Below are 20360 nucleotides of genomic sequence, written 5' to 3' on the forward strand. Positions count from 1 at the left end.
AGCATACATCGACCGATTTCAGCCATTCAACTATCAAAATGTTCATCTCACAGAGGACATTCCGGGTCAACTTCAAGTCTTTTTCAAAAAATTATAGTTTTTCAAATATTAGGCAATTTCTGTGTCATTTTTAACATGGGAGTCTATGGAGGAGCCTTCAACGAGGGGCATCTGCCAAAAGTATCTCCTCCTACAAATTTCAAGCTACAGACTCCATTTTAAAACGCTCATTAGCTGCTGCTCTATCAAACTTGTATTTAGAATTTTCTAATTCCGAAACATTTCCACAAGCCAGGCTCTCAAAGTTGGAGTGGTTTTTGAGGTCTCCTCTGCTGTTACCATGGTGAAAGGCTGACACACAGAGGCATACAAAGCTCTGAATTGCTCTGATTCTCCAGCAATTCAGAGCAATCCTTCACATCAGCATTCAAAGCAATGCTTCAGCTGCAGCAATCAAACATTTCCTAGTATATATTATAATATATACTATATAGTACACTATATATACTATATATGATTACTATTACATTATATAATAATATAATAGCTATAATTCTAGTAGAGTAACATGGGCACAGCTTGTGTCTTCCAATTTTATCCCATTAAGCAAACTGGAAATGCAAACTAGTGACACACACCTCTTTAACCTTCCCTGTGAAGAGCATCTATGTAAAGAACTAAGGCTTAGCTGTTCCTAACCTCACATGATTCAACACAAATAACCCTGTTCAATAAATACATTTAAAATTTGTCCCTGAGATAAAAATTTAGGAACATTTTAAATTTATCACAAAGTACAAATGGGGCCAGAAATCCCTACTTCTGCACAGTAAAAAAAGGGATGGAATAGAAGAACAATTGTTCAGCTGAAATCAAACTTGGAATTTGCCTAAAAAGGCAAATTACCAACAAGCTGCAAACAGCAGAGAAAGGAAGCATTATATTGTTCTCTAAGCATCTACATGCTTTTCTCATCACATCTGCTACTCACAGTGTTTTATGTTGAATCCTTGGTTTATTAAACATTAAAACTGAGAAGCGATTCCAACAAATAACCCTCCAGCAAATATATTTTTAAATAAGTCACCAATATGTTCAACAATTTGTAATAATACACATTCAGATCATGACAGGGAAGCTTCACCATAATACAAATTTCATTCGTAAAGACAGACAAACTCTGATGACCTACTAATAAACAGCAGCCTTGTGCTTAAATCCCCACACAATAAACTGGGAGGTTACAGCTGTTCGAAGGCACTGAGGTAACACCAGCGACTCTGTGTTACACTAATGTGACTGTTTATATACTGTATACATAAAACGACATAAACATCCTCACCTAAAACCAGTAGGTGCAGCTAGAAAATACAAGCGCTGACTTTACAGCCACACATGACTCAAACTGGTTAACAGACAAACGTTGTGTTCCTTCAGCTCATTAATGCACTTGGTAAATGTGACTATAAATTCTAAACTATTAACCTGCACCCATTGTAATCACAGCAAGGCTCTGTGCTATGACCTAAAACAAACATGAATATAAAAAAAAGTAACATCCCACTTGAACTATGTCTTCATTTGCCCTCAGAAGAGCTTTTAGTCTCACTTCATCAAAAACTGGTAAGCTGATTAAAAGAGTAGAGAAAAGCCTTCATCCCGTCACCTTCAATAATCTCATCCTAAACAGTATGATTCAAACTTCAAATTTACCAATCAAAATTCAAACGGCACAATAGAGTGACAGTGCTCAGCTTGTTTCTTTATCCAGTCTGTCTCAGTAAGCAGAAGATGTTATTTTTATCTACATGCTGCTACTGTGATCTGAATCCACCATCCGCTGATGGTTAAACATTCTCATGTCTTGTGCAGTGTTTGGATTTTATCTATAAGAAGTGAGAACAAAAACTTCATACATTTCCCCACCCTCTTTTAGAATCTGATCATTTAAATACATGTACTTTTTCCCTGCAGATGATGGCAGCATCAGTTTCAAGCCTGCTGCATGCAGTGGTGGTAAATTGAGGATTGATTCACCTCACCAATCTTACCATGGATTACTTTTTTTGGGTGTCTTTTCCTTTAAATAATTACCCCCCCACCCCCAATGCCATTGTTGGGTTCATCTGGTATGCTAGTCAGAGAAGATACTTCGGTGCCAAGGACACGACAAATGGTTTAATTTCTCTGGTTCCTGCCAAAGGCTCCCTGGGCAGCGGAGGAGGCAGCGGAGGAGGCAGCAGTGGCTGCAGCGGACTGGAAGCTTCGGTTGGTCAGGACTCCTTGTGAGAACTCCTGCTGGGCCTTGGTGAAGCTGGCACCAGTCCTTCTGTACTTAGAGTGGACCTGAAATAAGCAGAAAGAGTAGATGGCTGAGGGAACATACAATAAACCTGATCTGTGAGATTTGTTTTAAACTCTCATGACAGTCCTCTATGAAAAATGGTGAATGAAGTAAAATGGCGTAATCTTGCCCATATCACATGCAATCTGGTAAGAGATGCTGACTGGTCAGTCGTTGATAGAACTGATTGCAGTAGAACATCCACCCTCAATGGTAGCTAACCTCGGACATATATGTTTACATGGGCTCTCATGTGCATGCTGGATGTTTTAATACTAATGTTTAGAGAAGGGAAAAGATTTGAAAAGCCATAAAATGTGAAACTAAAAGTATATTGTTTTACCCTTAACATTAACAAAAACATCATACTAAATTGAATAATAAATGTGCAGAGCTGTAACTGGATTCTCTTAACTAAGGCCCCAAACTTATCCACCATCACTGCAAATAAGTGTTTGTAGAAGCCATTTCTAAATCCTTCTCTCCCCTCTGATGTTGTTCAGAAGTTTTTCTCACTACTATATTTAGCTTTTTTTTCTTAGATTCTATTCTCTTTGATCTCCATATTCCCTAAGTGACTTGAAATGAAAACAAACACTACAAGACCAGAATGAGAAAACCCAAATGTATGGACAAGAGCTGCAACATTTTTAGCTTTCTATTTTTGAAAGGGTTTGTTTAATTACAAGGCTGATATTGCAGCAGTAACCAGATTATGTGTAAAGTGCTGTAAGTCAAGTTTGACATTATCTTACCAATTTCAGAAGGATGACAGCCAGCACAGCGTTCACGGTGAAGAAACCGGCCACTACCATCATAACCACAGCCACAGCCAAGTTACTTTTGATCATACTGATGGAACTAATCCATCCACTGTCAAAAACCAGAGACAGGAAATCCATGTGTTACTTCACACTTTTACTGTCTGTACGGTATGATACAAAACTATAGTTACTAGGCATAAAAAAATAATAATAAAGGGCAACATCCTAATCTGCCCCAATGACCAACAGAAAAGCATGAAGTTATATAGAAAAGAAACCCATAGAAAAAAGTTCCACACACTTACAAAGCAGCAACCCAGACAAGCTAGGTCAGCAGGAATCTGTCAAAGAAATGCAAGAGAGAAGACACGAGGAAAGAATACACACAAACACACAGGCATGAATGAAGACTGACCTATCCAGACCTACACCGACTATGGATCTACCAACGCTGCATGCACATACTAATGGCGACAGAAAGCTGGTGCTCCGAGTTACCTTTTCCAGGTCATTATTCACTCACCTGTTTCCCCAGCCAGGAATCCCCACACATTGGATAATGTACACGGCCACTTGGAAGAAAAAGACAAAAAAGAAGAAAAAGAAGCTGAAGGAGCTGTCAGACCTGAGGAGGGGGAAAAAAGGCAAATGTTACTGATGTTGTTTGATAATCGTTGATTCAACCATAAAAGTCACAACCGCATTTACAACTGGAAGCCTTAATAAAATTTCTTGTTAGGCAAGAACACATATATGGGGGGAGAAGAAATCAAAATGTTGAACTGTAAGAATTTAAATAAATATCAGTTGCTGAACGGAAACAAAAAGTTTTAAAAGGTTTCTGTATGTTTAAAACAAAGCACTCAGAATATGTCATCATCTGCTGATGCCTGTAACACATTGTACCTGAAGGCCTTGTACACTGGCCTGTACCAGCAAATGAAGGCCACAGGGGTGAAGAGGATGAACCAAAGGATGGACAGGCCGAAGTCAACACCATATTTAGAGTCTGCAGTAAAGTAAGCCAGGCAGGCCAGCACGTTGAGGAAGAGAGTGGCACTGTGGACTAAGGAGACACATAGGAGACAAAATGAGCTAGACAGAGAAACATGAAAGGATAAATATTCAAAAGGTTATTCTAGAGAACCATCTTCTATCCACCAATATAAAATACTTTACTCTGAAGAAGATATTCATGATGTGGAGGGCATAAAAGCATATAAACCACCAAATATCAACATATCATAGCTGCATGTGACTTCAAAAGAAAAGTGTCATATGAGCGGTAGGGAGTAAATAAATGTGGTCTGACGTACACATCCAGAGGTAGTACATTCTCTTGCAGACTCTGCGGTAGTCTTCAGGGATCTCCTCCTCAAAGTCCTGATAGAAACAGGGCTTCACAGGGAAGATCTTCGGTAGAGGTGGCCAGTTGTTTTCTTTAGCTAAACAGACATATATGTCAGAACGGGAACAACGTTTTGAAATCCTCATTGTTTATATATAAATATTCTGCAGCTGCTTACTTCCACCAGCTGCTCTGCTTGCGGTCCTATTCTGCAGCTCTTGCTCCTTTCGATCCAGCTCTGCTGCTTTCCTCTCCAGCTCCTCCTGCTGTTTGATCAGATTAGCCTGGGCAGCAGCCGCAGTTGCCTGGTGGGTGATGGACACTTAACACCGTGTTCAATATCGCTCCTGCGTCATCAAAACTCGTACTAGTAGCGCTGTAAAAATCTATGAACTAAACTATACTTGTAAGAGCAACCAATCCTGTTCTTAATTCAGAGGGACACACACATCAGGCCCAGTATTTGAATCAGACCTGGGTCACTTGAGGATGGGGAGCTGTGGCTACATCTGTAATTTACTGCCACCACTGTGTGAATGAATAATGCATATCAATGTATTAATCAATTTAAAGAAATGACTGGTTAGGCTCCTCTTTCTACTACCTAACTTAAGCAACTGCCAGCTTCCAAAGACAGATGCACTTCTGTTAATTGATCTAAAATGTGATTTCACACCAGCTAATTTAATTTCCGTTTTTTTGTTTTGTAAAATGTCTGACTCACTTGTGGGCTCTGCTCTACAGACGTCTGCAGGACAGCAGGCTGAGAGGTCGCAGCAGAGATGGGGATGGTGGTGGTGTCAGAGTAGTTTCCCTGTGAGATAAACAGAAATGACACTGAATATTCTGAGAAATCCTACAGAGAAATGTTATTTGAAAATCACCACCATCATATTAGCGTGAAACTAACCACTTCAGATGCAGAGAATGGGTTGTACTCCCCCACGCGTTCGCCGGCTCTGCTGGTGGCTTGAGTGACTGAGGCATCCTGTAAAAGATAGATCAAGCTCTGTTAGCACTGTGCCCATGAGAAGCCATGACCTCTCCATTTCAGTATGTGGCAGCAGCACAGTCCAGGAAGAAGCACTCCAATTGTCTCAAACACCACATTAACTATTAACAGTGACTTAGCCCTGGAGCACATTTCAGGTAAAACACATTTTGTAGTGTGTGAACAAGCAAATATCTTTAAAGTAAACATGTCACAGAGACGTAATATTCATCCGTAACCATTTCACCCTGAAGCAACAAGTCGTAAAAACGCTGGGATGCGATAAATACTAAGAAAAAGAAATGACAATGGCGCCATTAAATCCACTAAGATCTATCTATTCCTATAAATGGCGAGCGCAGAGGAGCCGCAGAGGGTGGCTACATATCCAGCAGGCACCTGTTAGCGCCTCTGCTCACCTGGGCAGGTGAGTTTTCAGGCCACGTACATCATAAATACACAGCTTTTTTTCATGTAATCCTAATTTTAAAAGCCTTGAATTGGACTGAAACGTGTCATAGTTTTAAAAACAGTGACGGTTCTTAGCCAGGAAACGCTGAGGCCAAACCAAACCCAGCAACCAACCAAACAGGTTTCTGTTGCAGTATTATCTCTTTCAGTCTGCGCCTTACGCAAAATAAACACCAGGAAAACTGCCAGGAAACAACACGACGCTCTCACCTGGAACGGATTCACGTCCACTGGGTCAGCGAACGGGTTGCTGTCAAATCCCGACATCGTGGAGAGAAGTTAACCGGTGTAAGAAATAAACAGCTCCCGTCTCCCCCGGTGGCGGCGCCTCCTGCTGCTGCTGCTGCTCCTGCTCCTGATGGATGGGGCTGCGCGTCAAACTGCGCATGCGCCGCTCGATAGGTGGTGGGCCGCGTCACCGCAGGCCGTCCCGAGTCATTTCTAATCAATTAACCCACCTTTATTTTTAGAAAAAAGTGAATTGGTTTCAAATGTGCGGTTCTCGTGACAGTCTGTGTTTAAATGAGATCCAGGCTACTACGGTGGTAAAACGCACAAAGCGGCCTCTTTCTAAACGTTATTATTGTGTTCAAGCTGCATTCAGGGGCCGTCGGAACATTGGAATGCGTCGACTTACAGACAAACCCTAGTTAAATAGAAAAGGCCCTGTTTTATGTTTTTTCACGGTGCTGTGTTGACTGTCTGTTGCTTATAGTACCTATAAATAACATTAATGTTTTATCTTTAGCATTTTACAGGCCAATAACAAAATAGGGCAGCAGAGTAGGATTTTTTTAATAAGCATTTTGCTTATCTCATCTTGTTAGAAGCATTTTTGTTAAAAATTACCCACAATAAATAAAAATTCCTTCATGTCACTTACCTCTCAAGACAGAGGCAACACCTAAAAAGTTGCATTAAAGAAAAAGACAGAGCCTCGCCTGTCTGTGCACCAGGAAGAAACCTACATTTGGGTCTTATTTCAGTCTCCTGAAGGCGACAAATCTGTAAAGCTAAAATCTGATAAGGCACTGCCAGCATAACATGAAACCCTGTCAGGAAGGAGTGTGAAATGAGTTCAGACACTACAGCTGATTAAACAAAAGATCATAACAAACATTTAAATAAATGTGAATGTTCTTAAAAAGAAGATCCTGCTTTAAATGGTACACTTAAATACACTGTAGTAGAAAGTGAGTGAATAACTTAAAAGCAGCAAAACTGTAAATACTGAACTGTAGTGCAGCACTACACACTGAGTCATAAGTCGACAAATTAAATAGTAATGTCAGTTACACAACAATATTGAGTTTGCTATTATTAGCCAAACCCTTGTGTGCACTGAGGGTGTTGTATGGGCTTTATTGTTACATTATTTCTTATTTTAAAAGAAATCATGTTCCCTTTACACTGCCTAACGAGAAGGGGAATTATAAAAATGCCCCTCTTACACTGACAGAAAGAAATATCTTATTTATCTATGAAGGATTCTTTTAAATGTATTGTTCTTTTAAAGTGGGCTAGTTTGAAGGACATAGTGTTTTACCCACAGCAGATTGTGCAAATTGAAGCAGCAGACCTTACAGATCCAACAGACCCAACATCGGAATGGCAGCGCAACATATTTCAGCAACCTAAAACAACATTTTGAGGATATTATCTTTACTTTAACTTGTTGTCAGAGACCCTTTTCTGATGGAGGACTGGATCAAGTGTAGCATTGATCTATGCCACAAGACCGTAGAAAAAATAGTGCTACCTAGTCAGTCTGTTAGGTATGTAGGTCATTTATTTGATGTAGTGAAAATTCTAAAAATGGATTCTGACCACTGCAGTTTATGCATTTGGTTCTCATGTCTGCTGCTCATGCAAAAACATGAATAAAGACAGAAGACGAGATGATCTTATGCTCTTGTTTTGTTGCTATTGAGCAAACACTTTAGAGGTGGGATGGCTTTGGGAGCAGGTGGGTAAGAATAGATTTCAAGAATAGAATGGCATTTGTTCACTATACTGTACACATTAACTGTACTGTTCTGTACATTACAATGGTATTATGGCTGTTAAGCAGTGAATGCAGGATTTGTATACACGTCCGACATTCTTTAGAGAGCTGGGATCCCCCTTGGCTGGAATACACACCAGCTGACTTGGTCCCTTTGATGGCGGTATTTCCCTCGTAAAGGGGGGAAAAGCAGCACAAAAACTTAAAACACATGAAGTGGTTTTCTCTTTCTCACACACACACACACACACACACAGCCACGCAACGCATGAGCATTCAGCACATGCACGCACAAAAATCGCATCGACTGCCCAAATCCGAACATCTCTGTCCAAGAAGAAAAAAAAAAAAAGATAAATATTTGACCTCAGCTACCCAGCAGAGGCTGGTGTTCCGGCTTTTTTTTTTACAGTATTTATACCTGTATATTATAAGCTATAAAGAATTTCTGTGACATTAAAAATTATTAAATAAGGGGAAAAATTGTAATAACAGAGCATCAAGTGCTTACACTGATTAAACTGTAAACTCATAAAGCAGCTAATAATTCTGAGCTTTAAGTTCAACTGTAACATCTGTGATGCTTGATTTCTTCCTGTTTCAGCTTTCCCGCTCCGTAACATTCCCTGATGCCGAGTTGTCCTCCGCATACTCCAAAGTTCCCTTTTCTCTGTCCTCCTGCTCATGGCTGTCAAGGCACTGTGACAGCATGGGTGGCAGTTCAGTCCACAGAAGAGGAGCCCTTCCACTGATTCCCCCTCCCTCTGCCAGACACCCCCTCCTGTGCAGGTGGAAGCGCTGGACACGGCACTTGAGGACACTTCTTTGCAGACTTCAATAAAGAAAGGCTAAGCAAGAGTGCTTTGAGGAGCAGAGACCAGTTGCCTCCCACTGAGAACATAAATGCCTGCCAGGGAGTTGGATGTGGAGTGCTTTGGTGTCCCAGTAGCATCCTTCATACCATGAATTCATTACTGCCATACAACACCAGGTGCTGTGGTATGTCTGGAGGGTCCCTGCCATGGCCCCCACTCTCTCTGGAGTGCATCAGGGTTGAATGCCTGGCCCCCTTTAGTTTCTGTTTGCCTTTCTCTGGATTGTAGGTGCCTCGACTGGTAAACAGCGGCCTATCATCACATGGGCTTTCATGATCTCCTGTAGGGCTGCTCTCTAAGCTGTCAGAGCGGGAGGCTTGAATTGTATTCAGAGACTGGGCTTGGGCTGGACCTGAGCCCACAGTAGGAGACTTGGAGTTGAAACGAAACCTACGGGTAGTGGCGGAGGAGGAGGAGGCCGATGAAGGGTGGAAGTGTGATGAGGAGGAGTAGGAGGAAACACTAGAACAAGAGTCCACAGAGTCCAAGGAATTAGGTTGCCGGTGGAGGGCACGGCGTCGGGGGCTCTTCCCGTCCGATCTCCGAGGCCAGGGGGATGTCAAGACCGGACCTCTCTCTGAAATGACAGGAAAATATGTGTGTTATTATAACAAAAGAAAATGTAAAATGTCAGCGGTACTACAGCAGGAACAAAACACAGAAATGCAGTTTATTCATCCTGAAATGAATGGGTTTTTGGTCTAACACAAGCTCCAGTGATACTCATGGTTTACCCTCAGATATAAAAGACTTCTGTTGATACCCTACACGGAATATTTTAGGTTGTAAAATAGGCAATTCCAAACATGATGCTGAATGAAACTACCGAAGAATAAGGGCCTCGGTAGACAAAGTAACCCTGGTAAGCTTAGGGGTGCTTTACTTTTGAGCTGAACCTAAACGTGCAAGTTTGACACAAACTTCTGGGGTTGCCAACAGAAACATGTCCCTACAGGAATCTATAACAACATACCAGAGAAGTCAGAAATGGTTTCCTCAGAGTCCACATTGAGGTTTTCAGAGCTGTCAGCTGTACCGATGGAAGCCTCTGACTCCAGGGTCTCATCATCTGACGCTCGTGGCTCCAGACTCAGCATCTCAAAGGTTAACTCCTCTCTGTAGAGATATGCAAGTTAGTGAGGCTATCAATAACTGTCAATGTAATTGTTGGGATGGACAGATGTGAAGCTCTTAATGTGCAGTAATTCACTGATAATATAACATTGAATTACTTTTCTTTCTGTAGGTTTTCAATCTGCTCTGTCAGCACTCTCTCCTCCTGCTGCATGACAGCCTGTTGTTGTTCAGAGATTTCGCCAAACGACTCCGCTCCTTCGTCACATCCACTCTCCTCTATCACAGCATTGGAAATAGATGGCAGCCGAGGACTAACCGGAGGTGAGGGAGTGTGGTGCGTCAGTCGCTGTACATGGCCTTTTCCCTGAGGAGAAAATGAAGGGCAGATGTTGCCTTGTGAATATTGCATTTGCACCTCATGAAACATTACACCAAGTCTCGCAAACACATTTTTCACTTGCACATGCAGTGACTGAACTGAGTAGACAAGAACAAATCAGCACAGTAACACACATACTTTACCTTTTTAGCTGAATGTGGATACTTTGAGTAAAAGTGGCAAGCAAATAGAACAGAAGAATCAGTAATGCCAGGTTAATATGCAGTAAAAATAAATCTCTATTATATTGTCAGACTAGGACAATACTTTAGATTTCATATTTCAAATTCCTGATGATCTAAAAATCAGAAACTTTTATAGGTTTTATAACCAAGCTATAATCCACATATTGTAGCACAAAGAAACCACAACAACATTATAGTCAAACAAAAAACAGACAAAGGTGAAAAGATGGCTCATGCTTTGGGAATGGAAAAACAGATGTTAATATTTAAAGAGATGAGACTGTAACAGTGATCTGTACCACAACACTGGATGATGCGATGTAACCAATGTTGCGTGTATACATACCATAGTGTGCACTATGCTCATAAATCTAACAGCTATTAGTACGGGTCTCTGGGTAAAGGAAAGGACATGTTAGGGTGCAGATTCTGGAGAGGAGACAAGCTGCTCAGAAAAGAGGAAATCAGGGAAAGGTAGTGTAGCACTAAAGGAGGCTGAGACACCATAAGTGCTCCAATAACACAGTAACTAGTCACACTGTTGAATCTTACCATTGACCGTCGAATGAGAGTCAGTTTGCACTTGGCCTTATTCTCAGCAAACTCCAGCGTACTGATGTCCTTTAGCCGAACTTTGTACTTATTCATCTGTTCACAAATGATAAGTTCTACACAGCTGTGGAGAGAGACACACCATGTAAAGATGACTGCAAATGTCTGGTAAAAATCACCTATTTTGTGTGTTGTTCCCCCAGTCAAAAAACATGTCCAAATGTGTACTGTTTTTTCTGAACAAATCTAAACAAAGCCCTAAAAGAGCCTGTGTATTGTTTCCACGTGTAACAAATTAATTTAACCTAATGCTTCCTGTCTGGGGCCAAAGGCTCTAAATCTACTCACGCCGTTGTCTTGCTGATGTCCTGAACACTCTGCAGTGGATCGATGGTGTCGGGACAGCGAAGAATACAGGGAGCGAAAACTATAGCCAAGGCATTCGCAGACATACGGTTTGTTTCTTCTTGCAAGGCAATCCTAAAAGTCAAATTAATTCTGCGTTAGAAAAGTCTATTGGGAGAGAAATTAACGCATGCGTAACCCTAAGAACAGATTTTATTACCTGACAAGATGAAATATGAGGCGCTCCAGAGTGTTTAGGTGGGTTCTGCTGAGCTGGTCAATAACTGAATACACCCCTCTGATCATTTCCTTTTTATCCTGCAAACCTGCAAAGGCATTCAAAGAGGACAAATGACTATTTGTTACAGTGAACATATAGTTTCTCAGATGTGAGCAGTAATTAGAGGCTGATCGGTTAGTTTCTTCTGATCGGATGCCTTCTTCATCTTGAGGAAGAAATGGTAGTCTAAGGGGGCCAAGTGAGGCAAAAAGAGCAGGTGTTGAAGGTTTTAAATTCCTGCATTATCGCACAATTGCATATTTTATCAGACTGCGCAATATTTAATTACCAAGCACAGAAATACTACAAAACACATATGACACATTTCCTTCAATCACCAACTGACAATGATCATTTTGGACAGAATCTCCAGTGAGACACCTGGTGTCCACTACCGTACTTACCCATGGCACGTATGAACTCCTCATAAAGCTCAAACGTCATCAGAGGATTCGGCAGGTCTCTCAGCCACTGTTTGAAAACACTGGCAATAACGTGGATGTTGTAGTCGTCCAGATTCATGTTGTCTACATCTGTGTAGTCGAAAATGGATGCACCACATTGTATCACTTGGAAAACAGCTATTCTACTCATAATTGTCACAGACATCATTTGCTTGCTTGCTGCTGCCTGTAGTTTACAGTTACCTGTGTCGAGTCCCTGCTTGAGTTCCTTAATTTTGTTGGCAGAACCAGGCTTTCTGTAAATTCCTTCTGTGTACAGGCCGTGCATCTCAATGTAGTTGATGAGATTCTCCACTACCAGAGGCACCGTTCTCTCGTCGTTAGTCAGACGAGACACTTCCACTCCAAACTGCCTGGAGGAAAGCTCTGGATCAAACTGTTCAAACACACAACACAATATACTGTTAATAAACAGTACAGTATGCACTGTACTTTACATATGCATTATTGTCAGAGGTAGGACATTTAGAATGTGCTAAATCCTCCAAACTCCTCAGCAACTTCTACAGATGCACAGTGGAGAGCGTCCTGACAAACTCCATCACAGTCTGGTACAGGAACTGCACCGTCCAGGACAGGAAGGCTCTCCACCGTGTCATTAAAATGGCACAATTGGAGCAGCCTTCCCACCTCTACAGGACATCTACAATGCCCGGGTCACAAAGAAGGCCCACAACATCATCAAAGACCGCACTCACCCACAGCACACACTGTTCACACTCCTGCCGTCAGGCAGACGCTTCAGGAGTGTGAAAGCAAGGACAACCAAACTAAAAAGTTTCTATCCACAGGCCATCAGGCTGCTGAACACTGACTGGACATTTATCATGTAAACATCACTGCCACAACGCAAAATTGCACATGTTTGTTTTTGCACGTACAATCTGTAAACATATTTGCACATTCTAAATGTCCTACCTCTGACTATAATGCATAAACAATGCAGCTTAAACACTGATAACTCTTTACCCTCTGAACATAGAACTGCACATTTTGCTTATTTTATTTTTCTTATTGGTATTTTTATTTATTCTTATGCCTAAAATAAGTCTACTGTTTTTTTATCTCAGTTTAGTTGTACAAAGTCATATGAAGGGAACTCGCAAAGTAAGAATTTCATTGCTCAGTGTAACTGTAAAGTGCATTTGACAATAAACTTCCTGAATCTTGAATAAAACCTATAACATGCTGTGTTATAGTGATTCTTTCAGTTTCTAAGACCTACAAAAAAGTGGTTAAGTTGTCTCACACTATGCCAGTCTGTCGTTTAAGGAGTGTCACTGCTAGTGTACTAGGTGGCAAAATAACACCAGCTACTGTACATAAACACACAGTAACGCAATTAATGTCATGGGACGTTATTGTGAGGATGCACAATATGGCCGACTCACCTTCTTGCTGCATTTGGTGGTCGTCTTCTGACAGCACTTTCTGTGGCAGGCGTACCGGCACACTGGATAAACACAGCCAGAGAGATCAAACAGGTCACTTCCATTATCCACAGAAAGGCAGTGCCTCCTCATTATTCAGCAGAAGTTCGGACAAAAAGAAAAAAAATGTTATCGCTCAAGAGACCCGAGCAGTATTGGCTGGCATGAAGAAAACATCCTGTGTGAATAAAGGACAAACTGTGTGGAGAAATCTCTGGAGAGACAGAGACGCAGACCCCATGAGTCCAGTTGAAAACAATCTGATTAGGGTTGAGGAGGGAGAAAGGGCGGGGCTGGGTCCTCAGAGCGAGCACAGCTTGGCCCACAGACATGCGGTGTGTGTGTGTGTGTGCAAGTTCACGTCAACGCCCGTGTGAAGGACAGAGATGTTTGTGCGGGCAACAAACATTAAGCATGAAAAGTAATTTCCTTCTCATCCCATTGTCTGACAGTAAATTAATTCAATCACACAGCTAATATTCTGCTGTTCACATGTTATGGGGACATAAATTTGTTTATGCGGCCAAACTTTGAGTACTTTTGAGGACAAACGCCAAGTCCACGTAATGGAAATGACTAAATATGAGAGTGGAAGGTTAGGTAAAGGTCAGGTATATTCTCAGGTGGTGTGTGGATGGATGTGTCTGCGCTTCATTTTTTCCCCCTTTAACAATCACTCATCTTATCAGCACATATTTTGTGATGTATTACTGCGGATCCAAAAAAGTGTAGTGTCAAGGTTGAGGCAGATTTAAAGAGCAAACTGTCTGAAGCTCCAGGAAATGCACTCACGTTTGCACACGCAGGCACGGTCCATCATCCAAATGAGTGATGAGCAGTATTCACAGTATGTGGGGATGCTGTACTGGGTGGACTTAAAGATGTGGCCATTATGCTCCTCCACCTATAGGGGGCAGCAGAGCACAGGCTCAATTGCAGTTCATGTTCACATTTTAAAAACACCTCTTTGCATTGATGTGTAAAAGACTAAAGTGAAGAGAGACTCACGGTGTCAGCATCCTTCTTCCTCCGTTTTTTGCGTTCAGGTTTAGACACCGCCTGAATTAAAAAAACAAGAGATATTGTTTTGTTTTAACTAAATATTAACGTTTAATTTCAAAAACAGTGCAAACAGTCCGCTATGTCAGGTGTCTACCTTGCTGAGTGTACTGTCCAGAGGCTTGTACTCAGTCATGAACTCGTCCAGGAAAACCTTGAAGGTGTTGACCCACACTTTGACAGGAGACTCCCTCCAGTCCCTCTGCTCCTGTCGCATGGTCTTCTCCAAGATGTGCTCAAATAGAGCGTAAAGGTCTTTGTAGCGGATACTCTTCCCATCATCCAGCTGGGGAAGAAGACAACAGGCTTGATGTGTTTCTTATCTGCTGAGGTTTTAATCAGACATCAATGATCTTGTATACAGTGCTGATGTCACTTACTGCAAGTGCTGTGGAGTAAGAGTTGAAGATGTTCAGACGGAATTCCTTCAGAGCCTTTTTGAACACAACATCCACCATGGTGTCCTTCTTGCTGTCCTCTGTGTCCAAGTCGCTGATCTAAAACATGACACCACAAATATGAACTGCACGCACCTCTTCATAGAAAAAAAAAAAAAGACTGAACTGCTGGCTGTACAATCAGGAAAATGAGAGACAGAGTGTTGGGCTGTACCTTCTTCATCAGGAAGTCATTCATGCTCCTGTAGTCGTTGGTGCAGGTGAGGATCTGCAGTGCGTCGTTCTGCCACTGAGCAGGCTCCAGAGCCACGCTGCTGATCTTAACGCTCCGCCTCCGCTTCACTTTGGGAGACGGCTCCTTGTTCTCCTTTAAATCTCTGAAGCCACGATCCAACGTCAGGTCAGGACTGCAGGGCGGCGACACGTTTTCCTGACCCTCTCCCAGCAGTGGCCCAGTGTCTCCATAGTCTGCGTCTATGGAATCAGCCCCGCAGATCAGCTTTTCTCTGGATGTTTTCTTTTCCCCGTACTTGGTCTTTCCCCAGAAACGCATCTTGCCACGAACCCTGGTCAGAATAAAAATAATACAACATAAACATTTAACAGGAGTTGACAAGATGTTTTATATGGATGCAAAATTGTACAACAGACCTTCCATCTTGTGGGCTCTTGCGCAGTGAGTCCACTTTGACCAAATCTCCTGATGACATGGCTTTGTGTATCTTGTTTTGGTCCTTAGAGCTTGCAGGCTGAAACAACATCAGGTTAGATAAAATGTTAAAGACATGGCAAAAGGGACAGGAAGTCTCTTTATTATTTGTCATGAGGCCAATAGAGGGCAGCATTGCATCACTGCTGCTGTGCTCCATTTAAGTTACAGTTACCAGGGTCCTGATGTCTTCTAAAACCAAAAAAACAACATATACACTCATGTCCAGAACAGAAATCAAATCATAAGACACACATTAGTTTGCTGAGGGAGACGGTGAAAGTTAAAGCGACAAAGAAAGACAAGAAGAGCAAATCATTCTACTTCATGGATTTCTAATGGCTGAAAAGTGCGGAGTGCTGAAGGTGCTAAAAGACGGAATACAGTGACAGTGACATGCATACATTGCTTAAATAAAAGGAAGGAAACGGAACTAAACCAAGCAGAGAATTTACTGTTACAGCTGTGAGAGGAAGAGAAGCAGAAGAATGTTAGAAAGGCAACTACGGTATGTTGAAGGCTTAGGGGAAAACACATTTCAAACACACATTCAGTGCTTGTAATGATCTCTGGGGGGAGGGATGTCTAATCCATTAATTTTTCAATTTATAGCTGTGACAGCCTTGAATTCATGACAAAAAATAAGATATACAAAACACTGAGTAAAATAATCCCATTTATTTCTTCTTCTGTTAGACGGCTGGTGTTTATGGTTTATTGTTCGACACCATTTTAGCCGGTATTTCAAAATGTTTTTGAAATATCTGCCTCAAAATACCTTTGAAATGTCTTCCACTATGACATGAGAAGTTTTTTTAAAGCTCAGTTTGAGTCAGAAGTGTGATGCAGCCCCAAGCTTTCTCTGCAGAGTGGGTTAGAAATATAAAGGAGAAGCCTTTTAGAATATAGAGAAAGGGCCACTGGTGGCTGGGATGGCGCCTGTTACCATGTCTGAGTCACTGAAACAGGACTCTCTTAAGCCTGCCTCCGTGGAGCTCTGTTTGGAGAGGGGTAGGGTGTAATGACGGGGGCTGGGGAGGCTGTCGCCACCATAGTCATCCTCATCTGAATCACCCTCAACTGAGAGGGAGGGGGCACGGGTGAGGAAGTCGGAGCGGGTCCGTGCCATTCTGGCTTTCTTTTTTTGGCCCGTTCTGCCAACCTGGAGTTTACCAGAAGTGATAAGAGCATGTTTAAAAGGCACCTTTCATAATCTGCATTTTTGTCCTTCGTCTCCATGTTCTTTGTGGTAGGATTAGAGCTATCCTGCCAAGATTCATTATTCCATTCATGACACAAAACACGTGCTAAACAAAAATGCTACATTATAAAAAGAAAAACAACTGCTCACATCTCGGGCTTTTCCTCCTTTAGAAGGCTTGGGGACAGGTGCAGGTGTGGGGGATGCAGGTGTTTCTTTAGTGGCAGCATCACTGTCGAACCTGATGGACACAAAAAGGAAAACACAACAAGTTATTATGAAACATATGTGCTTGGCACATTTTGGACAAAACTCTCCCTATTAAATCTTAATGAGGAGTTGCATGGAGGTGTCAGAGTTGTGTTGTATCATACAAAAAATTTATGTGAGGAAAACAATGCCTTATATTAACTCAGTACTCACTTTGCAAATGTCACTTTGTCCTTTGGAGAGAAGAAAATGTTGCCCGTCTTGTCCGTCATACTAACTGCGGTGCCTTGATTGCTTCCTGGCTTCTTCACAGCTGTTCTCACTCTGCTTCCTCCTCCATCTCTGGACTCTAGTGTGAGTTTGGGGGCCCAGCCCTCAGCAGCAGGCCTGCTCTCCTTACGCTTCTCTCTGGGAGCAGAAGCAGGTGGAGGTGGAGGCAGCTGGGGCTGAGGAGCACCTCTGTGGTCCTCCACAGCTGTGGGAGACTCCATCGAAGGAGCAGTGGAGTCTGACTGTGTTCTGGCATGAGGAACTATTACTGCTGTTCGCTCGAGCAGCAGGGAACTGGGTCTGACAGGCTTGCCAGCGGTCGCTGTGCTCACGGGATCTTGTCCACCTTGTCGGATCTGCTGTATCCTGTACAGAGCCTCCCCTCTTTGCTTCTCAAACATGTCCCTCTCATACTGAGCGAAGAAAAGGCGCTGCCGCTCCAGCACTTCTTTTTGCTGTCTTATCTGCTCCATCATCTCCTTCTCATTCTGCTGTTGCTGATTACGTTGCCTCTCCTCTTTCTCCTCGTTCAGTCGCACCAGCTTCTCTATGACAGCCTGGTCAGCCTTTCGGACAGAGGTAGAAGTGAGGACGGGACCTTGAGGCACAAGAGCTGGATCTGTTTTCTTTAATGAAGTTGTTGACTCCCCTGTCTGGGCTGCAGAATCTCGAACCTCTACAGGGGGAAGGAGAATACCACTCAGCTCTTCGCTTAGCGGTGTTTCTTTCTGCATGCTGATGACCACGACCACTGGTCGACGTGTGGACTCGCGTCTCTCTTTGAGAGGCTTGGTGACAGTGGTGGTAGTTGTAGAGATGGATGCCTCCTTGTTTTGTTGAGGCTCTTCAGCAGGCTGATGGGGGATTACTGTGCTGCCCTCGCTAGCAGGGACGTAAAAGGTTGGGAGGTAGTTTTCAATTTTGGGCGGATGACTTGGGGCAGAGGGGACAGCCAGATCCATTTTGGTTGGGCCTTGACTGTCCTGTGGGGCAACATCATCAGAAACTGCTGTCTTGAGTGGCTCAACAGGCTTCGGGCTTGTTAAAATCACCTCTTCATTGGGCTCAGATACTGGATTATCTGGAGGCAGAGGGGAGCAGGGGTCATCACTGTCTAGCACCTCTTCTGTAGCCTTTGGCGGCTCCTCGTCCATAATGAGAAGCTCAAAGCTGCCCTTGGAGCTCTGGCTGTCAGGTGTGCCTTGGGGTGAGCGAAGAGGTGGACTCGCAGGTGGCACCAGCTCAACGGACCAGCGCCGCTCCTCTGAAGGGGACGACGCTCCACCGCTGTTCGCCCGAACTTTGAGGAGCTCCAGGCTGAACTTGGCCTGCTCCAACTCTCTCATCCGCCGGCTCTCTCTCTTGGCCCGAGTTGTTTTCTGGCTGGGCTCATCAATAGTTCTAGCCCTCTCTCGCACCACCACAGTGGATGTAGGAACTGAGATCAGAGCCTCGGTTTGTGCCTTGGAGGAGCTCTCTTTAGAACCAGCATTTTCTTGCTCCTCCTTATCTGTGTCCTTATGGGTTTGGAGGCTTCTTCCTCGTTGCTCATAGGAACGATCCTCCCAGGTGCTCAGGTCCAGCCCCATGATTCTCTCTGCTGGCTCCTGCTCGTCTTCTGGAGAGAGGCTCACTTGGCCATTCTGTAGCTGAAGCAGCTTCTCCTGCTGCTCCTTCTCCCTCAGTCGCTCTTCTCTCAGCTTTTTGAAGCTGCCAATCAAAAGGTCACAGTTACATGGGCTAAAACTACGTCCCACAATGACTTATAAAAAGTCTGATACACAATTTCTTGCTCTCAGCTGCTCAGCTGATTGTAGAGCTGCTTTGGGTTGGATTGCTTACGTAATGCTATGCTCCTGCCCAGGCTATTAGCACACTGAACAATGCCTAAATACACTGCAAGACTTGTGCAAAGATTAAATCGGGTTTTTCACCAGCTTTAGCAAAATCATGCAGTCACCCTTAGAGGCTATTTTCAGAGTGTTTTTGAAGTATTGCAAAACTCATGTATACCTTTCTAAAATAAATGGTCTTTAACAATATGACTTACTTTTTCCTGGTAAGGTAGCCTCTGCTAAGTGCCTGCAGTTGTATCAAAGCACCATACAGACGTAAATAGGCATCCCTGGCTCGGTGACAGCGCCAGGCTGTTTGTATAACCAGAGCGGCTGTGCAGCGCCGATAGAGCCAGAGCCTCCAAGCCCTCTGTAGCACCAAAGCAGCCTCCTTCCACAGCCTGAACCTCTGACGCTCCCTGTAACCTCGCCAGTGTGTCTGCAAGCACAAGGCTGCCCCCTCCTGGACACTGGGATCATACTCATCCTCCTCATCCTCTATGGACCGGTAAGAACGCCACCATTTCTGCAAGGAAGTAGTAGTTAGTAGTTGATTAGGAGTTTCACTCTAAGGACAATTTGAGATTGCTAGAGGACATGTGAGTGACAGTCATTTGAAATCATTGTTCAATGCAGATTTCTTCTTAATTAAAAGAATATAATGTAACTAAATGTTCAGGAAGCTCAACTAACATATGGCTGAAGCAGAAAAAACTTAAATAAGGACCTTTTCCCTAAGTAGAATTAAAACAAATAAAACATGACATCACCATACTGGTTTTATACTGCCACCTTAAACTGAAAGCTGATCGTAAATATTTTGCCAGTGACGCTGTACCTGGATGCAGATTGTTGCCTCTCTCATCCTGACAAACTGTTTCCTCTCCAGCCGGGCTCTGAATCGCCGCTGCAGCAAGACGATGAGTCGGAGGACTTCCCCGTGGAGTAAGGCCTGCAGCTGCTGACGCGCAGCCTCCCGCAGGAACACCTGAGGGGAGGGACCATGGTGGAGTCAGCACAGGCCGGCAAGTACTCTTATTGAAGACTGAGACACACAGACACACATACACACACACAACACACAAAAACACACACACACAAACCTCATCCCTGGCCGGATGCGTGGTTATAAGAATGTCAGGTATGATCCTTTAATTATATAGACAGC

General features: G+C 43.1%; 2 protein-coding genes across 6 annotated transcripts in view; both read right to left on the reverse strand.

Annotated features, from left to right (window-relative positions):
- Positions 1-1015: 1015 nt before the first annotated feature.
- On the reverse strand, positions 1016-6301 carry LOC114433840 (secretory carrier-associated membrane protein 2-like). The gene is made up of 9 exons (XM_028402574.1): positions 6129-6301; positions 5367-5444; positions 5181-5270; positions 4635-4761; positions 4425-4553; positions 4015-4174; positions 3632-3733; positions 3100-3217; positions 1016-2346 (listed from the first exon to the last, which is right to left on the reverse strand). Exons 1-9 carry the CDS (start codon positions 6183-6185, stop codon positions 2179-2181), a joined length of 1029 nt encoding a protein of 342 aa, XP_028258375.1. The 5' UTR covers positions 6186-6301; the 3' UTR covers positions 1016-2178.
- Positions 6302-7681: 1380 nt separating this feature from the next.
- Positions 7682-20360, reverse strand: part of myo9aa (myosin IXAa) — a 78339-nt gene continuing 65660 nt past the window's right edge. For 3 of the 5 annotated variants that reach the window (XM_028401082.1, XM_028401083.1, XM_028401080.1), the window contains 20 exons: positions 20031-20180; positions 19408-19718; positions 17301-19067; positions 17028-17118; positions 16623-16838; positions 15619-15716; positions 15182-15533; positions 14950-15066; positions 14667-14855; positions 14519-14569; positions 14303-14414; positions 13472-13533; positions 12264-12456; positions 12021-12149; positions 11557-11662; positions 11340-11471; positions 10992-11115; positions 10031-10239; positions 9772-9914; positions 8879-9375 (listed from right to left, as the gene is read on the reverse strand). In XM_028401082.1, coding sequence (XP_028256883.1) covers positions 8879-9375; positions 9772-9914; positions 10031-10239; positions 10992-11115; positions 11340-11471; positions 11557-11662; positions 12021-12149; positions 12264-12456; positions 13472-13533; positions 14303-14414; positions 14519-14569; positions 14667-14855; positions 14950-15066; positions 15182-15533; positions 15619-15716; positions 16623-16838; positions 17028-17118; positions 17301-19067; positions 19408-19718; positions 20031-20180 — 5049 coding nt within the window. Of the gene's footprint in view, positions 9376-9771; positions 9915-10030; positions 10240-10991; positions 11116-11339; positions 11472-11556; positions 11663-12020; positions 12150-12263; positions 12457-13471; positions 13534-14302; positions 14415-14518; positions 14570-14666; positions 14856-14949; positions 15067-15181; positions 15534-15618; positions 15717-16622; positions 16839-17027; positions 17119-17300; positions 19068-19407; positions 19719-20030; positions 20181-20360 lie in introns of all 5 variants that reach the window. The other 2 variants (XM_028401081.1, XM_028401084.1) reach the window with 2 other exon arrangements.

The sequence above is a fragment of the Parambassis ranga genome, chromosome 3, assembly GCF_900634625.1.
Source record: "Parambassis ranga chromosome 3, fParRan2.1, whole genome shotgun sequence".
Lineage (NCBI taxonomy): Eukaryota > Metazoa > Chordata > Actinopteri > Ambassidae > Parambassis > Parambassis ranga.